Below are 26,509 nucleotides of genomic sequence, written 5' to 3'. Positions count from 1 at the left end.
CGCACAGACACTTGGAATAACTCCTAAATAATTTTCTGCAAAATAATAGTAATCATTAGTGAAAACCTTTGTAAGAATTAATATCCAGTTTGTTACACCTGTTCATTAATGGCACAAGAAGTGTCCAACATGTCTTGAAGGATTTCTGATCCTGTGTATCTTGTTTGTTTAAAATATTTCTAAGTCTTCCTTCATCCAGTGGATTCCAGGGTGATGCACCATAGACATAAAAATTACTTAAAACAAAATCCAAATGTGATAAAACAGTATCCATGATAATTGCAGACTAAAAGTCAGCAAAAGGTTATATGCACTACAAGCAGATAGAGGAATACACAGCCCTTTAAAATATCATGGCAAACAGAAAGGTCTTAGCATAAGTGTAATAAACACAAATATACATAGGAATGACATGCTGGAAATATTGGAAATGTGTTATTGTTTTGCCTTTCCATCTAGTGCATTGCTAGGCTTGCTTGCTCAAGTCATCTGGATATATTTGTCTTGTAGGCTATAGTATTATAACATACAGGGCTATAGCTCATGTTTTCCAAGGACAAGTTCCAAAGATCTGGCTAGGTGAGCAAGTCTTCTGACCTGCTACAGGACCATTTCTGTGAGTTGTAGTTGAAATCCTTGGAGTTGACTGACATGTGGAGTTGACTGACATATCCTGCACTGAGAAAAGGAGTGGAATGGGTGATAATTTGGTCCCTTTAATGTATGATCTTGAAGGAGAGAAGCAAAGCACACCAGCCATCCTCTCTCTCATAATTTGTTCTGAGAAGGGATTGCATTGTAAAGCACATCAAGTGCCATTTTGCAGGAAGAAAGGCAGGATATAAATAAGGTGGAATGCTATAATCGTATTTGGAAAAAAAAATGGTCCTACAACTAACAGCATAGCATTGCATCCTTGTATGTTTTCTTAGGAAGCAATCCTGCGCTGGTTTAGACAGCCAAAACAGTAATAAAAAGGCCTACAACTCGCAGCATGCTCCAGCCAGCATAGAATTGCACCTTTACCCCTTGTCTTTTTTTTAGAGTAAATCTGAAGAACTCACTGACTGTCCAGAAATATCAAGTTCAGGCTGAAGTAAATGAAATCTGCTTCAAAGTAAAATGTATTGGACCAGTGCCCACAAATAGATTGCTTTCAGAATTCACAGTGCACGGTGTTCCTTACTTGGTAAAATCCTGAACGAATGAGAAGTAGCCAGCTAAACTGCCTTCTTTCCAGATCATCTGAGAAAGGCCACTGAATAGTTCGACAGATGGACCAATAGGATTTTTTTTTACCCTATCGAGAAAGTTCTCATTGTCCATCACCCGCATTTAACTAGCATTATCCACCATCCTGCATTATTTCCTCCACCCTCAATGCAGGATTAGGCGCATTTTATAACCCTACTAAAACCAAAGAACTTAAAGATTGGGTCGTTAGATCGCAATGCTATTCACATTTACTCAAAAGTAATTCCCACTGAAAACAGTCGGATCCAATAAACATGCGTGTGATTGGAGGAGCTGCCCGTAAAATGCCCCCTCCCGACCTGCCAAGCGAACGACCTGCGCCAGCTAGGAGTCTTCCTGCGGTACTGATTAATACTCATCAGCGCCCTCTCTGCTCTTCCCCAGGAGGAGGAGTCGCCTATTTGCATATTCATTATTCATGAGCTTTCGCGGGCTTTTTGCCCACGTGATCCTCTTCGCGCGCAATTTAGGCCGCGGCCATCCGTGTATTTGGAAATTTACAGTAGCAGTCCAGTTGGTTCGGAAAGCAGCAGAGATGGCGGTGAGTGGGTGCTGGGCACGGATAGGGTTCCAGTTCGGGTCTGTAAGGAAGGTTTCTCAGCATGGGTACAGAGTTTTTTTCCTAGCGTAGATCCTTTATCTTCTTCTCCCTCCTTACGGCCGGGCGGGGGGGTGCCTTGCATTTTCTGGTTAACTTTGGTTACTTGCTTGGCTGGGTATTCTGGGTCCCGCGGGCGGGCAGATAGACTTTTCAATGCAACCCTGTTCTCCAGCTGAGTGTGTCGGGTGGGGGAGATCCTTGGCTTCTGTTCAAAGCCAGCCTGCAATCAATATGTAAGCCCTTTTCACTGGGCTGTATCACATCGGGAGCTGGCATGGTGAAAGAGTTCCGTATATATCCTCAACATGTAGACAACTAAGCAGGACTGGAATGGTATATATATTTTCCTGGGAGTAAACCTCACTGAACTCTGCGAGACTCATTTTTGGGTAGCTAGGCATAGAACTACACCGGATAGGAGAGGAAGAAGGATTCCAGCCCAGCTACTATAACCTGACATCTAAGAGAGGTCGTGGGCCTAGAGAAGTCCAGGGCTCTGCCACACTAGAGGCATTCAGAAATAAACTGGACACCCGTCTGAGTGGGATGGTGTAATGTGGTGTCCTGCAACAGCAGCGGGTTGGACCTGATAGCCTTCATGGCCCCTTTCAACTCTACTATTCTATGATTCTTAGATCTAGGAATATTTGCTTGAGGAGCTGATCTGCTAGGTGAACCCCACTCCTGCCCTGTATGCACACTGCAGAGATGAAGTGGAATAGCCTAGGCACAGGTTGATCATCCCTGTGAAAACTGGGCCAGGTCTAGTCGGCCTGGTTTTTATATGTAGCACCCTAAGAGAAAGAGAATGCAGTTTCATTTTCCTGAACTCTGCGTATGAAAATGGAACACTATTCCACCCATGTTATACCAATAGAATCTGCCTTCCTCAATGGTTATCTTAATTTTCTTTTCCTTGAATAATGTTCCTTCTTTCCCTGCTTGTCTAGCTTTCAGGTTTGCAGCACAGAAAGCTTTTTTTTTTCCAGACAGCCTGTTTCCATCTTGATAGACCACTGTGACTTGGTTTTTTTTTCTCCTTAGCATTATTACAGTTATATCACAACTTTCTTCCTCTTGCAAGGAACCCAAAGTGGCCTACATAGTCTTCCACTTAATTTTATCCTCGCAACAACAACAAGCCTGTGAGGTGGGTTAGGCTGAGTGTGAGTCTCAGGCCCAGAGTCAACCAGTGAGTCTCATGGCTCAGTAGGGACTAGAACCCAGATCTCGAGTCCCAAGTTCAATACATTAATTACTGTGCCACAGTGGTTGTCAACAAATGCATGTTCACAGTCTTGAAAGTTGTCTGATTATCTGCAGTTGCACCAATAAAGCAGACTTCCTCTATTTAGAGTCCTCCAGGTGTGTTGGACTGTAACTCCCATCATTCCCAGTCAGCACAGACTGAATTTTAGTTCAACACTCAGAATGCTGCAGATTCAATAAATCTGCAGGAAAGGTTATTACCATAAGTCACGGTGACTTTTAAATTTGGTTCCATGTATTTCCGTAGGATTCCTCAGAGTCCAACATGGCCACCAGCCCGGTGCGCAGCTCTCGGCGAGGAGATGCCTTCACCTCCAGCCCAGGAAGAGATCTGCCTCCCTTCGAGGATGAATCTGAAGGACTCCTGGGAGCTGAGGGCCCCCCTGATGATGAAGAAGAAGAAGATGGGGAGGAACTAATTGGAGAAGGGATGGAAAGGTAGGAGTCTCAGACTCATTTCATTGTGCTTGGGTCGCTACACGAGCCTTCCTGTCCATGGAGTACATCTGCCTGTCAGGGCCTGCAGCTCAGATGCGGGTGGCCAGAGACAAGACAAGACAAGACAAGAGGCACCAGGACCAGGCAACAGGACTTCAGGCAAGACAGAGTCCAAATGCAGGGTTTGGTGGAAAGTTCAAATCAAAGTCATGGTACAGGCCAAGGTTAGGAACCAGGAGAATGCATGAGGGCAGAACAGGGATGTGGTCAGGAACAAACCTAGAACTGGGAGGACAAACAAGGGGCATAAGTATCTGGGCAGGGTGACAGGGCAGGAGACACAGCAGAGCAGGAACCAGATGCAGCAAGGGACAGGCAAGATGCAGGCGCTGAGCCACAACTAGCAGGAAGCCCTGTGGTACTGAAGCAGCACGGCGAGGCAGGAATATAGGGAGGCACAACAACCAGGCAACAGGGAAAGGCAGGAACCAGGAGCAGGAATGGCCAGGCAAGGTGCAGGCACAACAGCAGATAGGCGAACCTGTGTTGCTAAGGCCACATGGCAAGGCAGGAAGCACAGCAAGAGGCAGGAGACATGGCAAGATGCAAGGTTACAGTGGGGAACAGGAAGGTGAGGCAGGATGCAGGCACTGCAGCAAATAGGAGGCCCTGTGCTGTGTAGGCAATGGAGCAGGAGCAGTGTTGCTGAGGCCAAATCTGGAGGGAGGAGCTTGCGCTTTCTTATATAGCAGAGACAGCCAAACCGAGGCTCAGGAGGCTCTTTGAGTTTATTTTTTGGTTCATGGCTTGTTTCCTGCAGCTGCCACCTACAGGCACTGCCCAGGGGCACCCCTTTGCAACTCTCAGGCATCTGGCATCTACCAGTGTTGCTCTTTCATTGGTCAAGTCTGGTCCCCCCGTTATATAGCTTTCCCCCAGAATTCCCAGCTGGTGCTCATCAGCAGAATGAGAGCTGCAGTAGAGCTTACAACTGATCTTGAGAATACAGTGGTGTAGTTCTGGTTCTAGTCACCAGGCCAGGCCAGATCCTGGCAATGCCCATCCCTGAAACGGAGTTTCAAGGGTGCAAGTATTTTCTGATTATCATTCTGATCATCTTTGCTGTACTGCAGCTGTGCACAACTAATCACATGCAACATCTGGCAGCCCCAATTGCAGGCTCACATTTCCATTTGCATCGAAAGATGCTTCCAGTCAGTTTGCAGGAAATGAGCACCATGTTGCAGACAGGGTGTACATTCAGGTGCATGTTGGCAATCCATACATAGGGTAGGTCACCTATACTCTTTTTTTTTTTTTTTAAGGGTGGCCCTGTTTCTGCTTTGTGAGATCTACTTTGTGAGGTTTTTTCCTAGAAAAATGAGAGATCCACCAATGAGAACCTCATGCAAAAAGACATAGTATTAAAGACTTCTAAGCTTCAAAATTAAGTTTTGCATGCTAGAGCAGAACTGACTTTGGAGTTCTTCCATAGCCAGATTCACTTAGGTACCTGTACACTTTTCCTATCAACATGATTTTTGGTGGGGTTTGGTTCATTGTAGCCATTCGTAAACAAAAGCCGGTCAGAAATTGTTGCAGATCTAGTTCTAATCACCAAAAGGTTGTGATCTACGGTCTGTCCATCCAAACTATCTAGAAACTTTCCCTTTGTCATGTGCAGAATTATCTTTTGAGATTATTATACATTCTGAACATTGTATTCTATTCTTACCTGATTGTATGCATGTTTTGCCCTCTTCATTATCTCTTTATTCTAATGTATTATTTTTAACAGGGATAGAAATATAATTAAATATTTTAAATATTTTAAAACTTGTAGCATACGACGTACATCAATGGTGCCAATCTGGATAGACACTGGTGCCTCTCCAATTCATTTGCGCAGCACTTCTGTTTCAAAATAATCCACCATGTATAAGCTCAAATAGTGCACTTTTTGCTTTGGCTGCACAGTTCACACCTACTTGTGTTTGAATTTTATTTTTGGAAGAGGTGCCATGCACCTGAATTCCCACATGTGAATATCCAATGAATTTGGGTAAGGGAAGTATTTTATTGTTTTGCTTGGCAAAGGAAGTGAGATGTATGTGGATTCACTCATGCTATGCAGTTGATTAACTGAGTTGTGTGGGTGTCTAGGGACTACCGCCCTATTCCAGAACTGGATGTTTATGAAGCTGAAGGCTTGGCCATGGATGATGAAGACATAGAGGAATTGACTGCCAGCCAAAGGGCAGCAGCAGAGCGGGCCATGAGGCAGAGGGACCATGAGATGGGCCGTGGCCTGGGCCGCATGCACAGTGGTCTGCTTTATGGTATGTTCTGATGTGTGTGTGTGTGTGTGGTTTTTGTTTTGTTTTGTTTTTGCTACCAGATAGCTATATCTGTATACCTACCTACCAAAAAGCCACTGGCCATCTCTTACCATGCTAGAATTTGTACATATATGTACCATATTTTATAAATAAATATAAATATATAAAAATATATATTTATAAAATATCTGTCTATATATAGAGAGGGACTGCAGATGGTGCAGTGGTTTAAACCGCTGTGCTGCTGGGCTGGTAGATCGAAAGGTCGCTGGTTCGAAGTTGCACAACAGGTTGAGTTCCTGTTGCTCCATCCCAGGTCCTGCCAGCCTTGCAGTTCGAAAGCATGCAGATGCGAGTAGATAAAAAGGTACCACTTCGGTGGGCAGGTAACAGCGTTTCGTGCACTTCAGTGTTTAGTCATGCCAGCCACATGACCACGGAGACTGTCTGCGGACAAACGCTGGCTCCCTCGGCCAGGAAACGGAGGTGAGCGCCGCCCCTTAGAGTCAGGCATGACTGGACTTAATGTCAAGGGGAAATCTTTACCTTTGCCTATATATAGAGAGAAACTATCTGTTGCTTTTCAGCAGTGCTCTCAAGGTATAATAGTATTAGTTTAAAATAATAATAAACATTCAGTAAAGCAAGATACAACACCACAATTTTAGGTTGTAGACTTATGTATATGTGGTGGCAAGTCCTACTGAGCTCACTGGGTCTTACTTCCTAGTGAATTTGCATAGGCTTATTTATTAATTTTTTTGCCACCAAATAACAGAAGCTCTCTGGCTGATTCACAACAATTTTGTGAGTACAATAAAAGGAGAAACAATAGAAAAACAGATACAATATAACAGTATAAATTTTCAGTATACAAAATTCCAATATACAAATTTGGAACAGTGTAAACATTGAATATACTTTTTTTTTTTAATTCGATAAAACCAACCTAATTAAAACAGCTGACAGAACCCATCTCAGGCTCACACTGTTGATCTTGGATATATATTGTAACTGTGTCTGAGCTTGCAATTCATGACCCTATCCCATTGTGGGATCTGCACCCAAATATGTTTTGAACTAGAAGTTGTAACAGGTATTGGATCTCTGCAGTGGTCTGCTTCGTTCATTGTTTTTGTTTGCCTATCTGTATATGCAGAAAAGCTTGCAGGTTCATTAGACATGTTACAGAGGTTCATTATTTATCCATTTTGATTAATGCTCATCCTACAACAGGTTTCCAGGGCAGCTTATGAAAAGGTAAAATTATAATAAAGCAAAATAAAACATTATAAGACTATAATATACAAGCATAAGAACAAAGTATAAAAGCAGGCAGCAAAACGAAAAACAAATACCAAGCAGCATGAAATCAATCAATAGAAGTTTTTAAAGTCTGCAAACATAAAAAAAGTCTTGGCTTGCTGCTGAAATGATATTGAGATATACTCTAAACCAGAGGTCCTCAAACTTTTTCAATAGAAGGCCAGTTGAAAGGTGTCGGGGGTGCCTGGGCACTCAGACTGGTCAGGCGGCACAAGGCAGCTTACTCACTTGGAGATCTCCCAGCGAGTCCAAAACCATCTCCGAGCGAGCAAGCCACCGCCTCACCGCCTGCACAGCGAGCGGGGCGATGGTGCAGGCCAGATAAATGGGCATGGCAGGCTGAATCCATCCCGCGGGCCATAGTTTGAGGGCCCATGCTCCAAACCTATAGACAGGCAGATGTGCCATAACATTTCTTAAGGCAGAGATGGATTGATGTCACTGTTGGGTCTTTGTTCATGCACCTGTCTGATCTGTCTCTCTTTACTCTGTTGTTGTTTTATGCTGTCATGCTGTCTCTGACTTATGTTGGCCCCATGCACAAAATGTCCTGTCCTTCACAGCCCTGTCCAGCTCAGGTCTGGTAAACTCAAGGCTGTGGCTTTCTTTATGGAATTGATCCATCTCATAATTGGCCTTCCTCCTTTTCTTTGGCCTTCAACTTTCCCTAACATTGTCTTCTCCAGTTGAGTTCTTACTCTGTTCTCTGATTAAAACCTTAGAGAGTGATGATGAAGATGAGGAGCGCCCTTCACGGAAGAGACGCTTGGCAGAAATGGCTGCTGATGGCATGGAAGATGAGGATGAAGACATGATTGAGAGCATTGAGAACCTGGAAGACATGAAAGGACACTCTGTGAGGGAGTGGGTGTCTATGGCAGCTCCTCGGCTTGAGATCTACCACCGCTTCAAGAACTTCCTAAAAACTCACGTGGATGACCATGGCCACAATGTTTTCAAGGAGAGGATCAGTGACATGTGCAAAGGTACAGCTGTGGGAAAAGAAAGGCAGGGAAGAATTATCATTTTTGGCCTATTCCAGTTGAGACTTTAAGTGCATCTTGTACCTCTCTGGTTTTGGAGGGACTCATCTACATTGGCATTCCAAGGTGCTTCATTAGTGCAGTTAGGTGATTTACCCATAGGGCTCCTTGCTACAACCTATACATTTATTTAACAGAGCGAAGCTCAGGGAACCAAGGTTTAATGTAGGTGCCAGAAAGTACTTCCTGACAGTTAGGACCCCAAGGGTATGGAATGGGCTTTCACAGGGGGTGGTTGAGGCCCCATCGGTGAGGGTGTTGAAGGATAGGCAAGACATACACATGGTGGGCATGTCATGAGCAGAGCCAGCTGGAGCTGGGGGTCAGACTAGATGGCCCGGAGGACCCCTTCTGATTTGCTATGTTTTTATGTTCTATGTTAGTTAATGTCTATGCCACCTGACAGCCAAAGTTAAATGGACCCAGAATCACCACTTGGTGTATATATTGTGGAAGACACCTGAGTCTTTTCCCTTTCCTGTAACAGGGTTTTAGCCCTAAAAGTGGTCTCAAATAATTTTTCATAAATAGAAATGGTTGTTTGATTTGCAGCTTCTCCAGTTCTCTTTCCTCATTGCCATTTTACTATTCTTTGGATAGATTATTTTGAAAACATTGTTCTTTATGTAATTAAGTTATATGTTTCAATTTTGGAATACTGTGTAGTAGGTTTTGAAGAAAAGTAGAGTTTCAGCCATAATCTAAAGTTCATTTATAAAATGATATCTTGGTCGTCGTAAACTTCCTCAAGATAACTTTTAAGTTCCTGAAACCATGGTTTTTCTTGGCCTCATTCATACTGAAAGCAGACCTTCAATAAAAGAATGGTTTGTGCCCCGTGTGATGGGAACAATGTTCCTAAACACATTACATGGAAAGCAGTTCCATTGAGAAATGGGACTTGGATAGAACCGCATGTTTGTCTTGTAATATCTCAGTCACATTCTACTCTCAGGGTTGCAATCCTATGCATGGGTACTTAGAAGTAACTCACTGAGTGTCATGGGGATTGCTTCCAAGTATGTGTGCATAGGATTAGGGTGTTTCCAGAGAAGTATTTTATGATGCTTATAATGTTATAATATACGGCTTCCCGACAATGTTGTCTTCAATCTGCGGCATACTGGACGTTGCAGGCCTTTCTTCTGTCCAAACTTGTATTGGATTGTACCTCCAGAAGTTAAAAAAAAAAAGGAACAGCAGCACATTGTCTTTTGATTGGTTGCATTAGGCACACCCTATCTGGTAGCACCCTTAGATTTTTAAGGTCCAAAACTAGACATATTTACTCAAGAACAAGTTCCAGTGTGTTCAGTGGCGTTTACCCCAGTAAATATCTTTAGGATTCCAGCCTCAGGAAAACAAGCTGAAAAATACTGGTTATATAGTAGTTGTAGGGATGTGAAACTAGAGTTGTGAGTTGGTTCTTAAAGCCAAAGCAGTCTATTTCATGGTATACTGTCTAAAAGTGACAGTAGGCTGTGCTGATCGGAGACAGTGTGCTTGTGTAAGAAACACCGTTTCGTTCACCGTAGCAAGAGTTACGAAAAGTATGAGTTGTTTGTTAATTATATAGCCCGTGTGATATAATAACTTATTGTACATTTATAGTTCAAAGATGAACATTCAAGGAAGAGAATGTTACACCTGATACTCAGAGTAGTTTATTTTCTTGTTTCTGCAATGAGATCGTAACATGCCCTGTGCTTACATGGTAAAGGCAACAATAAATACTACCATTGCATACCTCACTTGGTGATGTTATCTTTTATAGACACTAGGACAAACTTTGTTAAAATTTGACAAAACTTTCTCTCCTCACCAACCCTCATCAGAGAACAGAGAGAGCCTGGTGGTGAATTACGAAGACTTGGCTGCTCGGGAACATGTCCTGGCCTACTTTCTTCCAGAAGCCCCAGCAGAAATGTTGAAGATCTTTGATGAAGCGGCCAAGGAAGTGGTGTTGGCCATGTACCCTAAATATGACCGAATTGCAAAGGAAATCCACGTCCGGATCTCACATCTGCCTCTGGTAGAAGAGTTACGATCACTTCGGTAAGGAGTCAGTTTGAGGAGCCTCATTGTGGCCTTGAGAGAATAAGTTTATTAGTGAAATGTACCTGGCTAGGAGGTATGGGAGGTAGACAGACAGTGCTCACCGGGTCCCTTGGAGCAATAAGCACTCAGTGGTGGCGCTGGAGAAGAGGGAGGGGTGAGATTGAAGGGTAAGCTCTGTATCCCATATGACACATTCTGAAACATCATGCTTTGCTCCATAACATGGAGTTGGCATTGATGGGAAGGGCGGTTGTGTGTGTGTTTTTTTAATGTGTTCTAGCCACATGGAGAGTGGGGGATTTTAAGTCCCAGTTGCCTGGGGAATGGAGCAAATAAACTTTGCCTCCCTGTTCCACCCCACTGAAAGCGAAGAGGAAGTCATACCACATTCTATGCAGCAAGCGTCAATAGGGGACTAGAATGTCTGCTGCTAGAGGACAGGCTGTTCCGGACTTGCAGCTACAGTGGAGGGTGATTCCTAAAATCTCAGTCTCAGATAGTGACCGAGATTTTCCCCATCCATCTCCATCCTTACACAGCAGTGAAGCTGACTGTGTCAGTTTGCCGTGAAGAAGAACCCATTTCTCCAAGGGACCCTTTGGAAGGCACTGTGCCTGTCTGAATGATATCCTTGTGTCCCCCATTGGTTGCCATGGTGAGGACTGCAGGAGAGGACTGCAGCTGCTCCCCCTGTCCCTGCCACATGAGGCTCTGCCTATTTCAGCCTTGGTCTTGGGTTTTCTTTCAGGCAGCTTCACTTGAGCCAGCTAATCCGGACAAGTGGGGTTGTGACAAGCTGCACTGGGGTCCTTCCTCAGCTCAGCATGGTCAAATACAATTGCACCAAGTGTAGCTTCATCTTGGGGCCTTTCATGCAGTCCCAGAACCAGGAAGTAAAGCCAGGATCCTGCCCAGAGTGTCAGTCTACTGGTCCCTTTGAAATCAACATGGAAGAGGTAAGCAATGCTTAAGTGGTACAAGGAGTCCAAAGGGACTTGAGCTTATTTTTAGACTGTATGTACCAATGCTGCATGGCAAATCACCCGAGACAAGCCCCGGAGCATGGCGCTCCTATTTTGTTCCTCCTGAAGAAACCCCTGATTGTGATGTTTGTTACTTGCCTTGGGTGACTTGCAATTGGAGGCTGCTGTATATTTACTTAAAGCATTTTTACATTGTTCCTTTAGTCGAACAACTCTAGGGGTAGATCTCCTTGCACTGGGCTCTTTTCTACTTCTACTTTCCTGCTGCCTTCTATCAAAGCTTTGCTTCGCAGCCGATGGCCCAAGTGCATTGCCTTTCCTGCCTCCTCCTGATGCCATTTTGCTAAAGATCTAACAAAGTCTCCTTGCCCACCTGCTAAACAGTTCATAGTCGAAGCATCCCATAGTCCTGTTTAACTTAGACACACTGATCCAGCTTTGGCACTGTTTCAGGCAGCCTTGCTCCTGCTGCTTATGCCTTCCTGATCATAGATTGAGAGGCACGAGGGTTTTGGATGACTGCACTGTTCTGTTGAGGGCTTCCTCAGCATGCAGAATGGAATCGAATACCTGGCCTGCATCCAGGAGCTTTAAAATGAGTGGTATATTTTTTCATTTAAAATTAAAGCAGGTTTGTGTAGTGCTTTGGAGATGCAATGGTCTGCCTTATGTGGGTGCTTCACTGCAAAGTAGACTTTGGTCTGCAAAAGTTCACAGGAGATGCTGGTGAGTCTCCAAGTGGCCACAGTGTTCCTTGTCTGTATTTACACAGCTGCAGAACTACCCTGCTGGCTTTTTTTCTGTAAGCACAAAGTCATATCCTGCCCTTGCTTGAATTCATAATGGGCCATGTCGGTCCTCATAATTAGACATTGTTTTAAGAGGCTATTAGTACGTTGGGGTATAGAAAGCTGTCCTGTACTAAGTTACTGGGCTGTCTAACCTGGTATTGTCAACACTGACTGGCAGTGGCTCTTTGGAGTTTGAGAGTTTCTAGCCCTATGTGGAGGTGCTGGAGATCAGACCTGGGGTGTTTTACACACAAAGCAGGGGCTCCACTACTAAGCTACAGCCTTTTCTCTATTGAAGTCCAAAAAAGAAAAATGTTTGTACAATTTCCTTACATTAGGTCAGGCCTTGCAAGACACTGGGCATGTAAATTGAACTGTATTATATTTAAAAGTATGTGTAGGCCTCCTTTGGAGATGGTACCCTTCAACAATGACATATAAGCTAAAACAATCTGAAACAGTAAGATTTAATACAAACAACAATTATGAATAATAAAACAGCCCTCCTTTTTTTGAAAGGCCAACAAAGACAAGTAGGTCTTAATAGCTGTACTGAAAACTTGCAGCGAAGGAACCTGATACATCATCCGTGAAAGGCCATTATGCAAACGGCTCTCAACAGCTTAACTGCTTTCAGTGGCAGGCAAGTGAAAAGGTCTTATGGTTCCCTCAGAGGGCAGGCAGGCTGGTATGTTTTGAGTCTTCTGTGCTAGAGATGTTTTCTTGCAATGCCACCTGGAATATGGTGGCCTCATATTTTAATTATGTTCACAAATATGCCAGCATTTTGGGTTCAGAGTCTTCTGTGTAATCCTGTGCAAATCGTAACTTCAGCTTCTGCTTGGCCTCTGGCCTGTAATAAGTATTGATTTCCCTGCAGACTGTCTACCAGAACTACCAGCGCATCAAAATCCAGGAGAGCCCCGGCAAAGTGGCAGCAGGCCGGCTCCCTCGTTCCAAGGATGCCATTTTACTTGCTGACCTGGTTGACAGCTGCAAGCCAGGGGATGAGATTGTAAGTACAATGCTAGGAAGAGAGGAGGAGACAACCAAGACATCAAGGAAGAGGGGGGTATTCAGAGAGGTATCTTAAAAACTGGTCCCACTCACAGAGATTGGGAAAGAGGTCATTATCACTGCAAAGAGCACTGCTCTAAAATATGTTTCATTTTCCTAAGTCTGTCAGATGGTGGAATTTTTGCATATTGCAACATAGAGCAGAAGATGGAAACTTGAGTCACTTGCATCTTCACTACATGAGCTCCTCTGTCTTGAGGTTGTCAGCTTATGCAATTTATTTTTCTTAGAAACTTCAGAGGTTCTGTTAAGGAACCTTATGGAACATTCCAGTGGCCCCTAGTCAGCATCTGGGTGCCACACAGTCCTGTGGATCCTATTCTCCACACACACAGACTGCTACAAACACAAAGGAGGAGAAGGATTGACTGATAGGCATGGAGGGGAATGGAGATCCCATCAAAAGATAAGCCAGCATGATAGGGTCACAGGCTCCTATCGCTGCTTTTTCCATTGTAAATGGAGAACCTGAGAAAAACTGCCCCCATCTTCCTTTTGGCGTACCTGATTCTAGCCAGCAGAAGTTGGAGCCATAAGATTGCACTGTCACCCATTTTATGCATTCACTTCTTTCCCCAAGAATTATAGTCTCCAAAGACCACCACTAAGACAACAGTGTCCACCAAACTCAGAGTTTGTTCAGAGTTAAACAGCTTTGACCAGAATGAGCAGCTTTCTTGCCTGAAGAGCTCAAATAGGGTATATGACGACAGGTGCCAGTTCAGATGCAGATGCTTGCAAAGCCTGATGGTGATGCATTTCCTGTGGCTCCTTGAATTACAGGCAATTGTCCTGCTACTGATAACTCAAGAATATTTCTCTTTCTCTGCCTTTCAGGAGTTAACCGGCATCTACCATAATAATTATGATGGTTCTTTGAACACTGCCAATGGGTTTCCAGTGTTTGCCACCGTGATCCTGGCAAACCACATTTCCAAGAAAGACAATAAGGTGGCTATCGGAGAGCTCACAGATGAGGATGTGAAAACCATTGTAGGCCTGTCAAAGGATGAGCAGATTGGAGAGAAGGTGAGTTGGCACCCAAGATCCACCTTTGGCCTGTCTGTACTCAGTTCAGGGCTGGGAAATAGGTTAATCCCACCATCCCCAGTCTTTTACTCTCCAGATAGTTTGAGCTTCCCCTCCCATGAGTCTCAGCATTGCTAATGGTCAAGAACAGCCTTCCCCTCCTGATGGCCTTCAGGGACATTTGGACTGCAGGTCCCAGGATTCCCACCCAGCAGGGCTATTGACTGGGAATTCTGGGTGTTGCAGTCCAAATCTGTCTGGAAGGCAGAAGGTTGGGAAAGGCTGGTCAAGAATGTGGGAAGCTGTAGATGGCAGGATGGCTGAGTCGAACATTACAGGACAGAACTTGTCATATGCCCAGCAGGTCAGCATCTGCCCGGCAGTGATTCAGAAGGGTAGCAGACACTTGCTGCAAGCATTTTCACCCAGCCCTTTTGCTCCCCGTGTTTGGTCGCAGGATGCTTGCATTTTGCATGCCGGTTCCCCTGAGAACTGCCTTGGACACCCCATCCGGTTCTTCTGGAGTGGCTCTAGTGCTTCTAAATTGAACTCTTCATCAGTGTGAATGAATGTGCAGTTCAAACGGTTATGGTAGTTCTCAAAAACAAAAGTTACCCACAAATCAAATTAAGTGTGCTTGAGGGAATGATTCTGTGTCCCCTAGACATGGTCTGGAGGCCCATAGGATACTTATTTTTATTAATAATATTTATATCCTGTCCTTTACAAAATATCCCAGGACAGCTTACAAACCATAAATAATCAAACAATAATTACAACAAAATACAACATAATAAGAATAAGAAGGCATGGCTGAGCATAACAATGTTAAAATATTAAAATATCAGGCAAATAAAAAGGTTTTTGCCTCGCGCTGAAAATAGTATAACAACGGCGCCAGGCGAACCTTTGGATTCTCAGCACAGAATCAGAGCTCTGATCCGCTCTGTCTTTTCACAACCAGTGTGAAAGAAAGCACTCTGCAAGCTTCCCAAGGCTGGCAAGGCAACCTAGAGAGAAGGTAAAGAGGGCATTTCAGAGGAAAGGGAGAAGACTAAGGCTGCCCCAGCATCATGAAGCATCTGAAGCATCATGATGGCCGTCCAGCAAAAAATACAGAGACAGAGGAAGTGAGAATGGCCAGTGCTGCTGCTGCTGCTGCGATTCTGCCTGAAGCTGCCTAGGAGGATTGTAGCTGCTTCCCAGCTATAGACCCCTTCCTGCAGAGCGACTGTTGACTGTTGCCCTCTCTAAGCCCAGCGGCACAGCAGTGCATTGTATGCAGAGGGTCCAGGGTTGGATCTGTAGCATGTCCTGGTAGGGCTGGAAAAAGTCCTGCCTGAAATCCTGGAGAGCGACTGCAGTCAGGGTAAGCCAGGGAGCTCCACAGCGCGATGGTATATAGGACAGCTTGCAGTGTTCTTGTCCTTTCCCCCCTGGTATTAGAACAATAAAAAACAACACTTGAGATTTCATTTGTGTGACTGGAATACATTATGAATCAGATGCATTTGTGTGGGCTTGCTGTAACCGGACTACTGTGAAGGTGGGATGAGTACTAAATAGTTTTAAAAACAACTAGCCAGCAATTCTTCTCTGTCATGCAAGCAGCTTAAGGAAATATCTCTGGGAGAAGCAAAGGTTTCGAGGAGTGATTCTGATTTATAACTCAGGATCAGGAAGCTTTGAGCAAAACTGGGGCAAGGCCCCTTCCATGGCTGCTACAGAGGGGGGCTTCTTGATTGTTAGTAACACGCTTTCCCTCAGAAGAGCAAATGCACCAGGCAGCAGAGAGTTCTTTTTGAAACTTTATTGCAATAAAGGGAGTCAGAGGGTTTCTTTCCCCTTGCCAGCTCTCCAAGCACATGCTCACATTCCATACTTATGCCCTTTCCGTGTCCACTCCTTCCCTCCTCCTTTTCCCTCATTAGCCAGGGCATTGGGAGGTTACAATCTTTTCCACCTGCCTATTCTGTATTCTGTAATACCTGTTCTTCCCTCCCACTTTGTCTCTGCCAGGTGAATTATAATGAGCTTATTTTCTATGCAGGGTGTGTTAGTTAATAGTCATAAGGTCACTGAGTAAGGGTCCTGCTACCTTGTCTATGTGCCAATTCCCTCCTGCTATCTGATCCTGGCCCCCTCCTCCTATGGCTAAGGAATTTTCTCTGTTACACTTTCACTCTTCCTGTTTCCTTGTTTCAAATCATCCTTTCACCTCTATCATTGATGGTGGCATCCCAGCTGTAGAATGCTCTCCCCAGAGAAATCTCCCCTTTTATTTTGCAGGCAAACACAATTTTCTTGTGTTATTGTTTTGAGGGTGGACGAGTTATGCTTCTTGTATAATGTTGTGGCTCTCTATCAATGAGTGTATACAGAATGGTCTGATTTTGATGAATTGTATAAAAATACTTATTATAAATTAATAAGCACACTTACCATTAAGAACTACTGTTGAAGCTTCATTGCAGTCACCTGCTTATATCTTAATATTTTAGTTATAACCTAGTTACAGTGCGGTGTGTTGGGAGCGAGGTTTCCTAAATCCTCCCAGCCCTTTATGCACCAGCATCTGCTTGAACGTGTGTGTACACCACCACTTCTTTTCCCCTCCACGTGGCAGTGGTGGTGGCTGCCTGGTTGGTGAAGTGAGCTGCTTCTCCAGGCATCTGTGAGTAGCTTTCAGTTGGAACAGCTATTTTCCATATATGTGTATCTGCTGGCAATTTCGTGGCAAGATTGACCTCTGATGTTTGCTTGCAGATTTTTGCCAGCATTGCTCCTTCAATCTATGGCCATGAAGACATCAAAAGGGGCTTGGCGCTGGCCCTGTTTGGAGGAGAACCCAAAAACCCAGGTGAGCTGCAGTGCTAGTCATCCAAGCAACTGCTGCTTTGATTTTGCTTAATATGCACGCCCTGACCTGCTTCAGAGGATCGCTCTCCTCTGCTCTGGGAAGCCTCATAGAAATTCTTTGAAAAGGGTTCAGCCTTGATTTTTGGTTCATTTAGTCCCCGTGCTGGGATATTTATTCAAGCAGCATGAAACCAGCTCCCCTAACCCCTGTACCATTGCAACATATGAAGCTGCCCTAAAATTCCCAGAGTTTTATTGGAAGTCTAAGCAGTATTAAGGAGCAAATCCATTGCTTGGTGTCTGATCCATCTGGATGTTCCAGTGTGGGGAAAAAAGCTTCTCTTTGCCACTCTGATTTCTAGTGGGCTGATTGGTCATTCTGTTCATATGTTTTTGTTTTAATGTACCACCTTCAGTAATTTATATGACGAGCATCAGACCCAGTGACCTTCTTGGCCCTTTCCAACCCCACAGAATTCTGTGATTCTCTGTTTCTCTACAAGGCAGTTCCACATTTTACAGGACATGAACACTGGGGTTATTTGATTATAACTTTTCAACCCTGCCTTTCCTCCAGTGAGTTCCTTCCCTACTCTTCATCCTCACAACAATCCTGTGCAGTAGGCTGGATGGAGAGAATGTGACTGGTCCAGGGTTATCCACTGAATTCCTTGGCTGCATGGAGGATTTGAGCCCAGTCCTAGTCCAACACTCAGATCCAGGTGTGGAAAACACACACCCCATAGACCCCACACAGCCAGTACTCCTCTGTAGTCCCCGCAGTCAACTTATTTTCTGGCAGATGGTGGCCCTTCTGAGGCATCAAAGCAGTCTGGCAAACCTCCAGCTATTTTGCTGCCAAGTTGCTGAATTTGGAGGTGGCGGCAGCAGTAAGAATACACCTGCACAGCAGTTTGGGAACTCATAATTGCCCCTGACCTACCTGTGGTTGCCAGGTCCTGCTTCTAAACATCAGACTAGCTATCGCTTGATTCACCTTTTTAAAATATATGTATTATTTAGGAGGAAAACACAAGGTCCGTGGTGACATCAATGTCCTGCTCTGCGGAGATCCTGGAACAGCTAAGTCTCAGTTCCTCAAATACGTGGAGAAGGTGTCCAGCAGAGCCATCTTCACCACCGGCCAGGGAGCTTCTGCTGTTGGTCTGACTGCCTATGTGCAGAGGCACCCTGTGAGCAAAGAGTGGACCCTGGAAGCAGGTGCTCTGGTGTTGGCAGACCGCGGGGTGTGCTTGATAGACGAATTTGACAAGGTACGTGTTGATTTGGGCACAGGATAGAACTGGTTTCTGGACTAAAGTAAGCTCCGGACAGCAGTTTGAGCTGGCCAGTGCTAGGCCTGTTAAGCTGGTGACTGGAAAGGGAAGATGAAGGAAGAGCTGAGCTTGAGGGCCAGCCCAGAACAGGAAAATAGCCATAAGTCAAGGCTGCAGGTTTGGCCCTGTGATCAGGAAGCAAGGGGGGCTTGTTTCATTAGCCAAAGTTGATGGGTCAGTAATATTGGCTTGCCCTAACTCTTGAACATGCAGGGGGATTGGATATTCCCCTATTAAGACCTTTTTATTCCAGTGATATTTTAATAAGTTTTAATATTGTTTTTTCTATGTTTTTAATTGCAGCCAGTGTGGGACGGGGATTTTATTTATGTTATATCTTATTTTATGTTGTAAGCCGTCCTGAGGCTTTTTGCGAATTAGGACGGCATATAAATATTTTAGATGAATGAATGAAGGTGGAGAGCAGTGCTAACTTTCATGCGTTGACATGCTTTGCATGCAGGGTTTTGTAACCAGCACTAGTCCTACTTAGGTTTACTTGGAATGAATGGTACTTCCATTAGACTAACACTGAGTACAACGGGTGAGGCCTCAGCCTTGGTCCCTGGCATCTCCACTACTTTAAGGATCAGGCATCAGGAACAACCTGTCTCTGATTCAGAAATGTTTCCAACAGTCAGAGCAGATAACATGATTTCCTTCCCTGCTCTTCATCCTCACAGCAATTAGGCTGGGTGAAGAGAGTCTTATCTGTTGCCATGAATGGAGATGTAGGGCCTAAATTCCTGTGATGGTTCCTGCACTTGAAAATACCTCAGCAAGCCTATGGCTCCACACCTGCCTGCAGGTTTCTGGTGATGCCCTTTCAGCAGAAGCCTAATTGGGCTGAGGTGTTAAAATGGGCATGCTTGAATTTTGCCTCATGAGTGCATATCAGTTAGTCACACTTCGAATGTCTCTGCGATTCCTCAGATGACAGATCAGGACAGGACCAGCATCCATGAAGCTATGGAGCAGCAGAGCATCTCCATCTCCAAGGCTGGCATTGTCACCTCCCTGCAAGCTCGCTGCACCATCATTGCCGCTGCCAATCCCATCGGTATGTGCTGACAGGCCATGGAAGGAAAAGGTCTTGCTGCGCTGCCATTGCTGATTTTGCTAGGCACACTTGCTTTACAGTAATACTGATTATATAATCACTGATCTTTAGATGTTCTGGGGTGGGGGGAAAGGAACTATGCTCGTAAATAGTCAGGCAAAGCAGTGGGGAGAGAGAAGGCATTCCTTTTTTTTAAAGTCTGTGCTCAGCAGCCCTGTCTGTCTGTCTGTCTGTCTGTCTGTCTGTCTTTCTTTCTTTTAAAAATAGTTCAACAATTTTCCAGATAGACAAAGAAAAATGCATCGCATTTAAATCCAGTTACTGACAGTGGATGTAACTTTCTCCTCTTTATTTTACAAAGTACACTATAAGTAGAATCTGTTGGCTGCTTGGAGGTTTCCTTTATGGTTCTTATATTGATGGTGTACTCCTATACTAAATGTAAGCCCTGTTGAACTTAATGGGACTTACTCTTAGGAAAGCTACCTGAAAGTAAACTCCACTCAGTAGGGCTTCCTCATGAGCAGACATATAGTCTCTTTTCTGTAATCTAAGACTTGGACAAATATTGCTGCATGTCATGCCATATTCTATAAAAGCCAGATAGTTCGACCAAAATTTTAGCTGATTTACAGTTGATGCTTCATTTTTACTTCCTCCCATCGCTTCAGGTACCAAGGTTTCCCTGTTAGAAATTCTGCAGTTTTCCAACTCTTAGCTTTACCCAGCAAGTTGCCCTCGGCACAAACATGATCAACTCCTTCAGTCTGCACGAGTGGCTGTTTCTAAACTTATTTCTTTCCATTTCCTAGGTGGGCGTTATGACCCCTCCTTGACTTTCTCAGAAAATGTCGATCTGACTGAACCCATCATATCTCGATTTGATATCTTGTGTGTGGTCAGGGACACAGTGGATCCGGTTCAGGTAAGAGTCTTTGTGGAGTGTTTCTTACCCCAGCAATGGTTCAGGAAGGCTGCTTCCTTGACAGGTCATGTACAAAGACAGGAGACAGATGGAAATCCTGCAGCCACAGGCTTGGTATCTGGGATCTATCGAAAGTGTTTGCTGCTGCTGGGATGGGGGTTGGGGTGGGGAAATTGCATGGATGCACTTTCTAAGTGTGGCTTCTGAGAAACATGGCCTAGCTCTTGTCAAGCTGTTTGTCTTCTCCCTGGGTTTGTACATACTCAGTTACTGCAACAGAGTAACATACAGCTCATCCATACCGGTTACTGCACTGTGAGTGACTAATTTGTGAGTTCTCTTTGAGATTGCTGTTTGGTCAATGCCATTGTGTTCTCTCTCCAATACCTTGCTGCAGGATGAGATGCTGGCTCGGTTTGTAGTGAACAGTCACATCAAACATCACCCTAACAGCAAAGACCTTGTGAATGGAGACTCTCAAGAGATTGTCCTCCCCAATACGTATGGCATAGACCCCATCCCACAGGAGATCCTGAAGAAGTACATTATCTATGCGAAGGAAAAGGTCCACCCCAAACTCAACCAGATGGACCAGGACAAAGTGGCCAGGATGTACAGTGAGCTCAGGAAAGAATCCATGGTAAACAACCACAGCGGGAAGCAAACAGTAGATAGGGCAGAGATCTTGCTATCTGAAGTAAGATCTCGGGATCTTATCCATGCTGCTGCCCTTTCCACTGGCGGGGGGAACCTTCGAAGCTGTTTCCTCTTCACCAGCCTGGAGCTCAGACATCTTTTAAGAATTCCTCAGGCTAAAGTGCCGTGTCTTTTCTGTGCATTGCAGTCTGTCTGTTTGCCAGTAGATGGTGCAGCCCCCCTCATTGCTGATGGATTTTGAACACTTAGGCTTGTTTTTTGGTGACTTGCCTCTTTCCTTGCATCCTTTTGGTGTAGTTTTAGAGAGACTGTTCAGTTCTTACAGTGCCCAAAGCTGAAAAGTGGACTGCAAGACAAGAAGCCGACTGTATAGGCCACTGGGACCAAGGAGAGCTGTTCACCATGTGTCTGTTCCCTTTCTGTAGGCAACTGGGAGTATCCCCATAACAGTGCGCCACATTGAGTCCATGATCCGCATGGCTGAGGCCCACGCCCGCATGCACCTGCGGGACTATGTGGTAGAGGACGACGTTAACATGGCCATCAGGGTCATGCTGGAGAGCTTCATTGACACACAGAAGTTCAGTGTCATGAGGAGCATGCGGAAGGTATGTGTTGGAGGTGTTTGTATGGGCTGGGAAGCCAGGTAGATCAGGGTCCTTTTTTTCCTGGATATACAATGATGCTGTACAGTGATGACGCAAAGCAAAGTTTCTTTGGGCAGTACCCACTACTTAGCAGGCAAGGCAGGAGTTCATGTTATTTCAAGCTCAGGTTTTCTTTCATGTGTTCTTTTTACTGCACTCATAAACATTAAAAATATCCCTGTCAATATATAAAAAGAAAATCTGCACTCCCACACAAAGAATAAAATGATATAATAGGAGATTTTATTTATATTAGCAAGTGTATTTTTAATGCAGTAGAAACCAAAACGGCATGCAAGAAAACCAGAGTGGGAAAGAACATGAATTCCTGCTGTGCCTGCTTCCCATTGTCTGGGGCTAGGTCAGGTGCTGCCCAATCACAGCTGCACGTGAATGCTGGACTTTCCAGTTGTTTTTTCTGGGCAAAAATCACTGTTCCTTGGGGTAGATCCCCAAATGGGCGCAGGCAGTATTCACAATGAACCAGGAAGTCCTTTCTGCAGACAGAGAATCCCTCTGGATTGAAGACCCTGGCCAAATGTTGATTGTGTCTCAAATTGAGTTATTGAGAAGCATGCCGAGAAGTGGTAACAGGCCCATTTCTCACAAAGGGATTGGATAAAATGATTGTCCGTTTCTCACAAAATCACTGATAGCATCAAGTCATGCTTAAGTTATCTAAGGGCTACAGAGAGGCTCTTCTTATCTGAAAGCTGGGAATCTGGGCTAGCTGGTGGGCCCCCTGATATTTTGGGCTACAGGCTAGAACCCTTATTCCTGTGGCCAATTCAGCTATGGGTGAGTGGGAGGTTTTGCTGTGATGCACTGGCAAGAGTTCTGAGCCTTGGCCAGAGTGATCAGGCTCAAATCCCCCTTCACTAGGCAGTTTACTGGGTGGCCCTGGGGGCATGACAAGTCTCTTGGCTTAGGCTCCCTCAGCTCCTCAGTGTGAGAATAAAAGCAGGGGAACCATGTGCATCATCATGATCTCACTGGAAGAAGGGTAGGATTAAGAGAAAGAATGAATAAATATTTGTGCGTGTTGCGTTTTCCTTCAAGAAGCAGCTTGTCAATGAACACAAGTGCAGAATTGTGTAAATCTCAGGGAAGACCACAACATTACAGTATTCTCTCCTGCTTCCTAAAATGTTCTTGGGTACCTGGAGGTCCACAGCTGTGGGGCCACAATAAGGAAGACCCTCATCCTTACCCTTACAGCACAGGCCTCCCATTTTTAAATGGTGCAGAGAACCCTATGGGCTATGTGGTGGGATACAAATGTAATGAATAAATAATGTCCACATGTGGATGGGGTTTAGGGCAGGCCTCTCATGTAGGTCTTTGTTGCTGGTGTCATTCATAAGGGAATAGGTGCCTCTAAGGTGAGGGCCTCGAGCTATTTTCTAAAATAGAGGCATAATTCAGTGAGAGTCTTTCCTAATTAGGCCTTTTTTAATTCATGAAAGTTGATCTCTTTCCAGAGTTGCCCTGCTCCCAGCTTTGAAATGCACTTGTGGTTGCAGTGTATTAAATAATTGCTTAGATCTGGGAGAATGTGTGTCCCTTGTTCACATAGCCTGGAGTTTATAATTAATATATGTGCTTCAGCAACAGAATACCAGGTACTTGGGGAGCTGTAAGGGGACCTTCCCTTTTTCCTTAACAACTCAGTAGCAGCTCCTTTGAAATTTCTGGTGTTCTTTTCTTCAGAAGACTGAGACTGAACTTGTAAGGCTGTGTTACATGGGTCTGTTAGGAGGTGTGTGCTCTAGCCAGTGGGTAATCCCTCCACGTAAACCAGAATCATCCCTGTTCTGTTGACTGAGGGAGGGAAGGAACAGAATGTACCTTTCTTTTCTTTTTCTTTCTTCTTGGTAGTGGTGGTTCTCTTTCAAACTTGCCTTTTTCTTCCCACATAGACTTTCTCCCGGTACCTGGCCTTCAGGCGAGATAACAATGAGCTCTTGCTGTTCATTTTGAAACAGCTGGTATCAGAACAGGTGATGTATCAGAGGAATCGCTATGGGGCTCAGCAGGATACCATTGAGGTGCCAGAGAAAGACTTGGTCGATAAGGTATGGGGCATCTTTTCTCCCTATGATGTATTATGCTGAGAGCCTAAATCTACCCAATCCAAGACCACCTAGGTTTTCATTTTTGCACTTTGAACAAAGTGGGCTGTGAGCAAGATTAGTTCTTGTGTAGCAAAATAAAAGCATGAGATTCAGGAACGGGGGGAAAGATTGTTGGCTTCTGCCGCCACCACAGCTTCTTGGTGTTTCATACACATCCTGAAGCTGATCCTCGAATGGGAAAGAAGCTAGCTATGCCCAGGGTGAGGAGGAGTCTCAAGCCAAATACAGAGTAGACTTATTCCTCTTGGAAACATTAAATTCACATAGCTAAAAAGGTTACCCTCATCCAGGTGTTCCAGTGAAAAATGAATGGGGGAGAATTCTACCCCTTCAGATATTGCCATAGGGCTCAGCGACACAGAATCGAGGCCCAATCCTATGCAGGTTTAAAGTTGGCAACTCCCAGCACTGGGAATTCTAGGACTTTTTCCTGTCTGATTTAATCTATTTTAACTCAAGTGATCATGCATTCTCTGGAATACACCAGCTGGCTTTGTTTTTAAATAGAACCAAAAAGGAAGCTTTTGCAAGAATGGCATTTTCCAGGAGACTTTTGCAGGAATGGTATTACTAATATCACCTTTTCCAGATATAGTTTTATCCGTACCTTGGTCCTAGTTCTCGCCAAATCTGTGGAGGCGTATGGCAAAGAACCCTTTTTGTCCCCTTAGCTGAGATTCATTGGGGAACTGTTCTAAATTTGGTTCTTCCTAAGAGGCTTCAGGCTAGCCAGGTCCATTCAATAAGGTTTGGATCTGTTTGGTTAGCCTGTCTACCTATGGCTGCACTTACTTTATTGCTTATATTTCTATACTGTTGGTTCACAGCAGTTCAGTTCACTAGAGTCTATAAATGGCTTGACTTTTCTTAAATAGGTGACTTACATAATGGCAAGAATAATATAGCTACGTATATTAAGAGCAGCCCTGCTGAATCAGAACAAAGGCCCATGTAGCCAAACATCCACTTTCTTACAGTGGCCAACTAAAGCAGGGCATGAAGACCGTGGCTTAAGCTTGCTGCTGTTGCCGTTGTAACTGGTCTTCAGAGACATGGTGCCTCTGACCTTGGAGGCAGTGCATGACCATCAAGTGCCCTGATACATAAAACTAAGGCCAGGTGCCAGGCAAACATGGTTACTGTGGTCCTCCCGAATGTCCAGATTGGGAAGACCCATTTCTACACCACTCCTGCATTTTGTGCTAGATAGATAGAGAGTAATGATAAAAACTACTTGGGGCTTCAGTTTGTGGGAAAGGCTGACAGGTGCTTCTTTTCTCCCAGGCTCGCCAGATCAACATCCACAACCTTTCTGCCTTCTACGACAGTGAGTTGTTCAAGATGAACAGATTCAACCGTGATGTGAAACGGAAGCTGATTATACAGGCTCTGTAAGGGCAGGGCATTCCTGAGTGCCTGCAGAGAGCCTGCACTTGAAACGGTGCTTCCTCACACATTGCAGCAGCACGCAAATGATTCCTACGCCTGTCCTCCGAGAACCACAGAGGAGAACGTTCAGTCCTGCTGAAAGACTGTGATTAGAACGGAGCAAAGCCAACTAGCTGAAGCACCCTGAACTCCTGAAATTTTTTTGTAGTGGCTGAGTTTGTTGGCCGAAGCCTCAAAGGACTGGCTGTCTTTTGGCCCCATGTTTGGAAATCTGAACAAAGCAATCAGTAGGGAATATTGTTCGAGTTATCCATTGAATCAGTTTATTCTTGATAACTGGGTGTAATTGGATCATCTAAACACACAGGGCATATGCTTGCATTCTGTTTCCTTTCTCTACCTTTGTTTAGACGACTTAATTGGTGGCCCTCCAGATGTGCTGGCCTACAACTTGCATCATCTATCACCATTGGCTATACTGAGAAGGGATAATGGGAGTTGTAGGCAAGAATATCTGGAGGGCCACAGGTTGCCCACCCTTGATTTATAATGGCCAAAGCTGAGCTCATACATTTTTTTTCTGCTTGGGAAAATGTATCCCCAGATGTGGAGGCAGCCCAGAAGTCAGGCATCTGAAGTAAGCAGAAGAAACAATATCCCCTTTTGTCTCAAACATCTCGAACTGCTCACGAGTTCTGTCTTGTGGCTCATACACCGTGTGGTGGTTTGTGTACGAATGCTGAAACTGCCTCCTTGGAGGCTGATTGAGACTGGCATCATCGTGCCAGATTGTGTTTGGTAGTTTTAAAAAAAGCATTGGTTTGAAAACAGTTCCATCATTCTGCCAGCTGGAGGATAATGCTTGCAGAACAACCCCCCACCCCACTTCCCCTCTTGCCTTACATCCTGCAAATCTTCTCAAAAGGATTGGGAGACCAGGATCTAGAATTTACCAAGACTTTTATAGGCTCTTATGTTTTTGCCCAGCAGGTGGCAGTGTTTGTAAGTTTTAATATGGAAAAATAAAGGTTTAAAAATAGCTTTTTGCAAATAAAGACCTTATTACTTAAGCTGTCAGTGGTGCTGTGGATATAATGGCTGTTCTCTTGTCTGGAACAGGAATCCTAGCATGGATAGTGCATAGACTTTTGGTCACTATGGAGTTGTCTCTGTATCAAGCAAATAGCTGATTATCCATTCAGCATGTCTATAACCAACCAAAATGTTTCCTTGTCTCTCCACATGCTAAATTAGGTACACTTAAGCAAGGCAGCCCCTTCTGAACTTTTATC

The 26,509-nt window shown here is 44.6% G+C and overlaps 1 protein-coding gene across 1 annotated transcript; it reads left to right on the top strand.

The window, feature by feature from the left end:
* The first annotated feature begins 1,719 nt into the window (after positions 1-1,719).
* On the top strand, positions 1,720-26,256 carry MCM2 (minichromosome maintenance complex component 2). The gene is made up of 16 exons (XM_044451534.1): positions 1,720-1,795; positions 3,372-3,562; positions 5,726-5,901; positions 7,950-8,213; positions 10,106-10,325; positions 11,077-11,284; positions 12,983-13,117; positions 14,017-14,208; positions 16,975-17,068; positions 18,091-18,341; positions 19,338-19,464; positions 20,277-20,389; positions 20,787-21,029; positions 21,472-21,654; positions 23,613-23,768; positions 25,113-26,256. The coding sequence occupies exons 1-16, from the start codon at positions 1,790-1,792 to the stop codon at positions 25,221-25,223; spliced, it is 2,670 nt and encodes an 889-aa protein (XP_044307469.1). The 5' UTR covers positions 1,720-1,789; the 3' UTR covers positions 25,224-26,256.
* The last annotated feature ends 253 nt before the right edge of the window (positions 26,257-26,509 follow it).

The sequence above is a fragment of the Varanus komodoensis genome, unplaced genomic scaffold (assembly GCF_004798865.1).
Source record: "Varanus komodoensis strain SLA01 unplaced genomic scaffold, ASM479886v1 scaffold6_2, whole genome shotgun sequence".
Lineage (NCBI taxonomy): Eukaryota > Metazoa > Chordata > Lepidosauria > Squamata > Varanidae > Varanus > Varanus komodoensis.
Note: the sequence above shows the minus strand (reverse complement) of the source record. Positions and strands in the feature narration are given on the sequence as shown.

Bases quoted from the DNA above. Each gene is read 5' to 3' on its own strand.
- MCM2 (XM_044451534.1), top strand. The intron at 10,326-11,076 runs GTAAGGAGTCAG...GTTTTCTTTCAG, and splicing joins GAAGAGTTACGATCACTTCG to GCAGCTTCACTTGAGCCAGC. The intron at 17,069-18,090 runs GTGAGCTGCAGT...TGTATTATTTAG, and splicing joins AGGAGAACCCAAAAACCCAG to GAGGAAAACACAAGGTCCGT.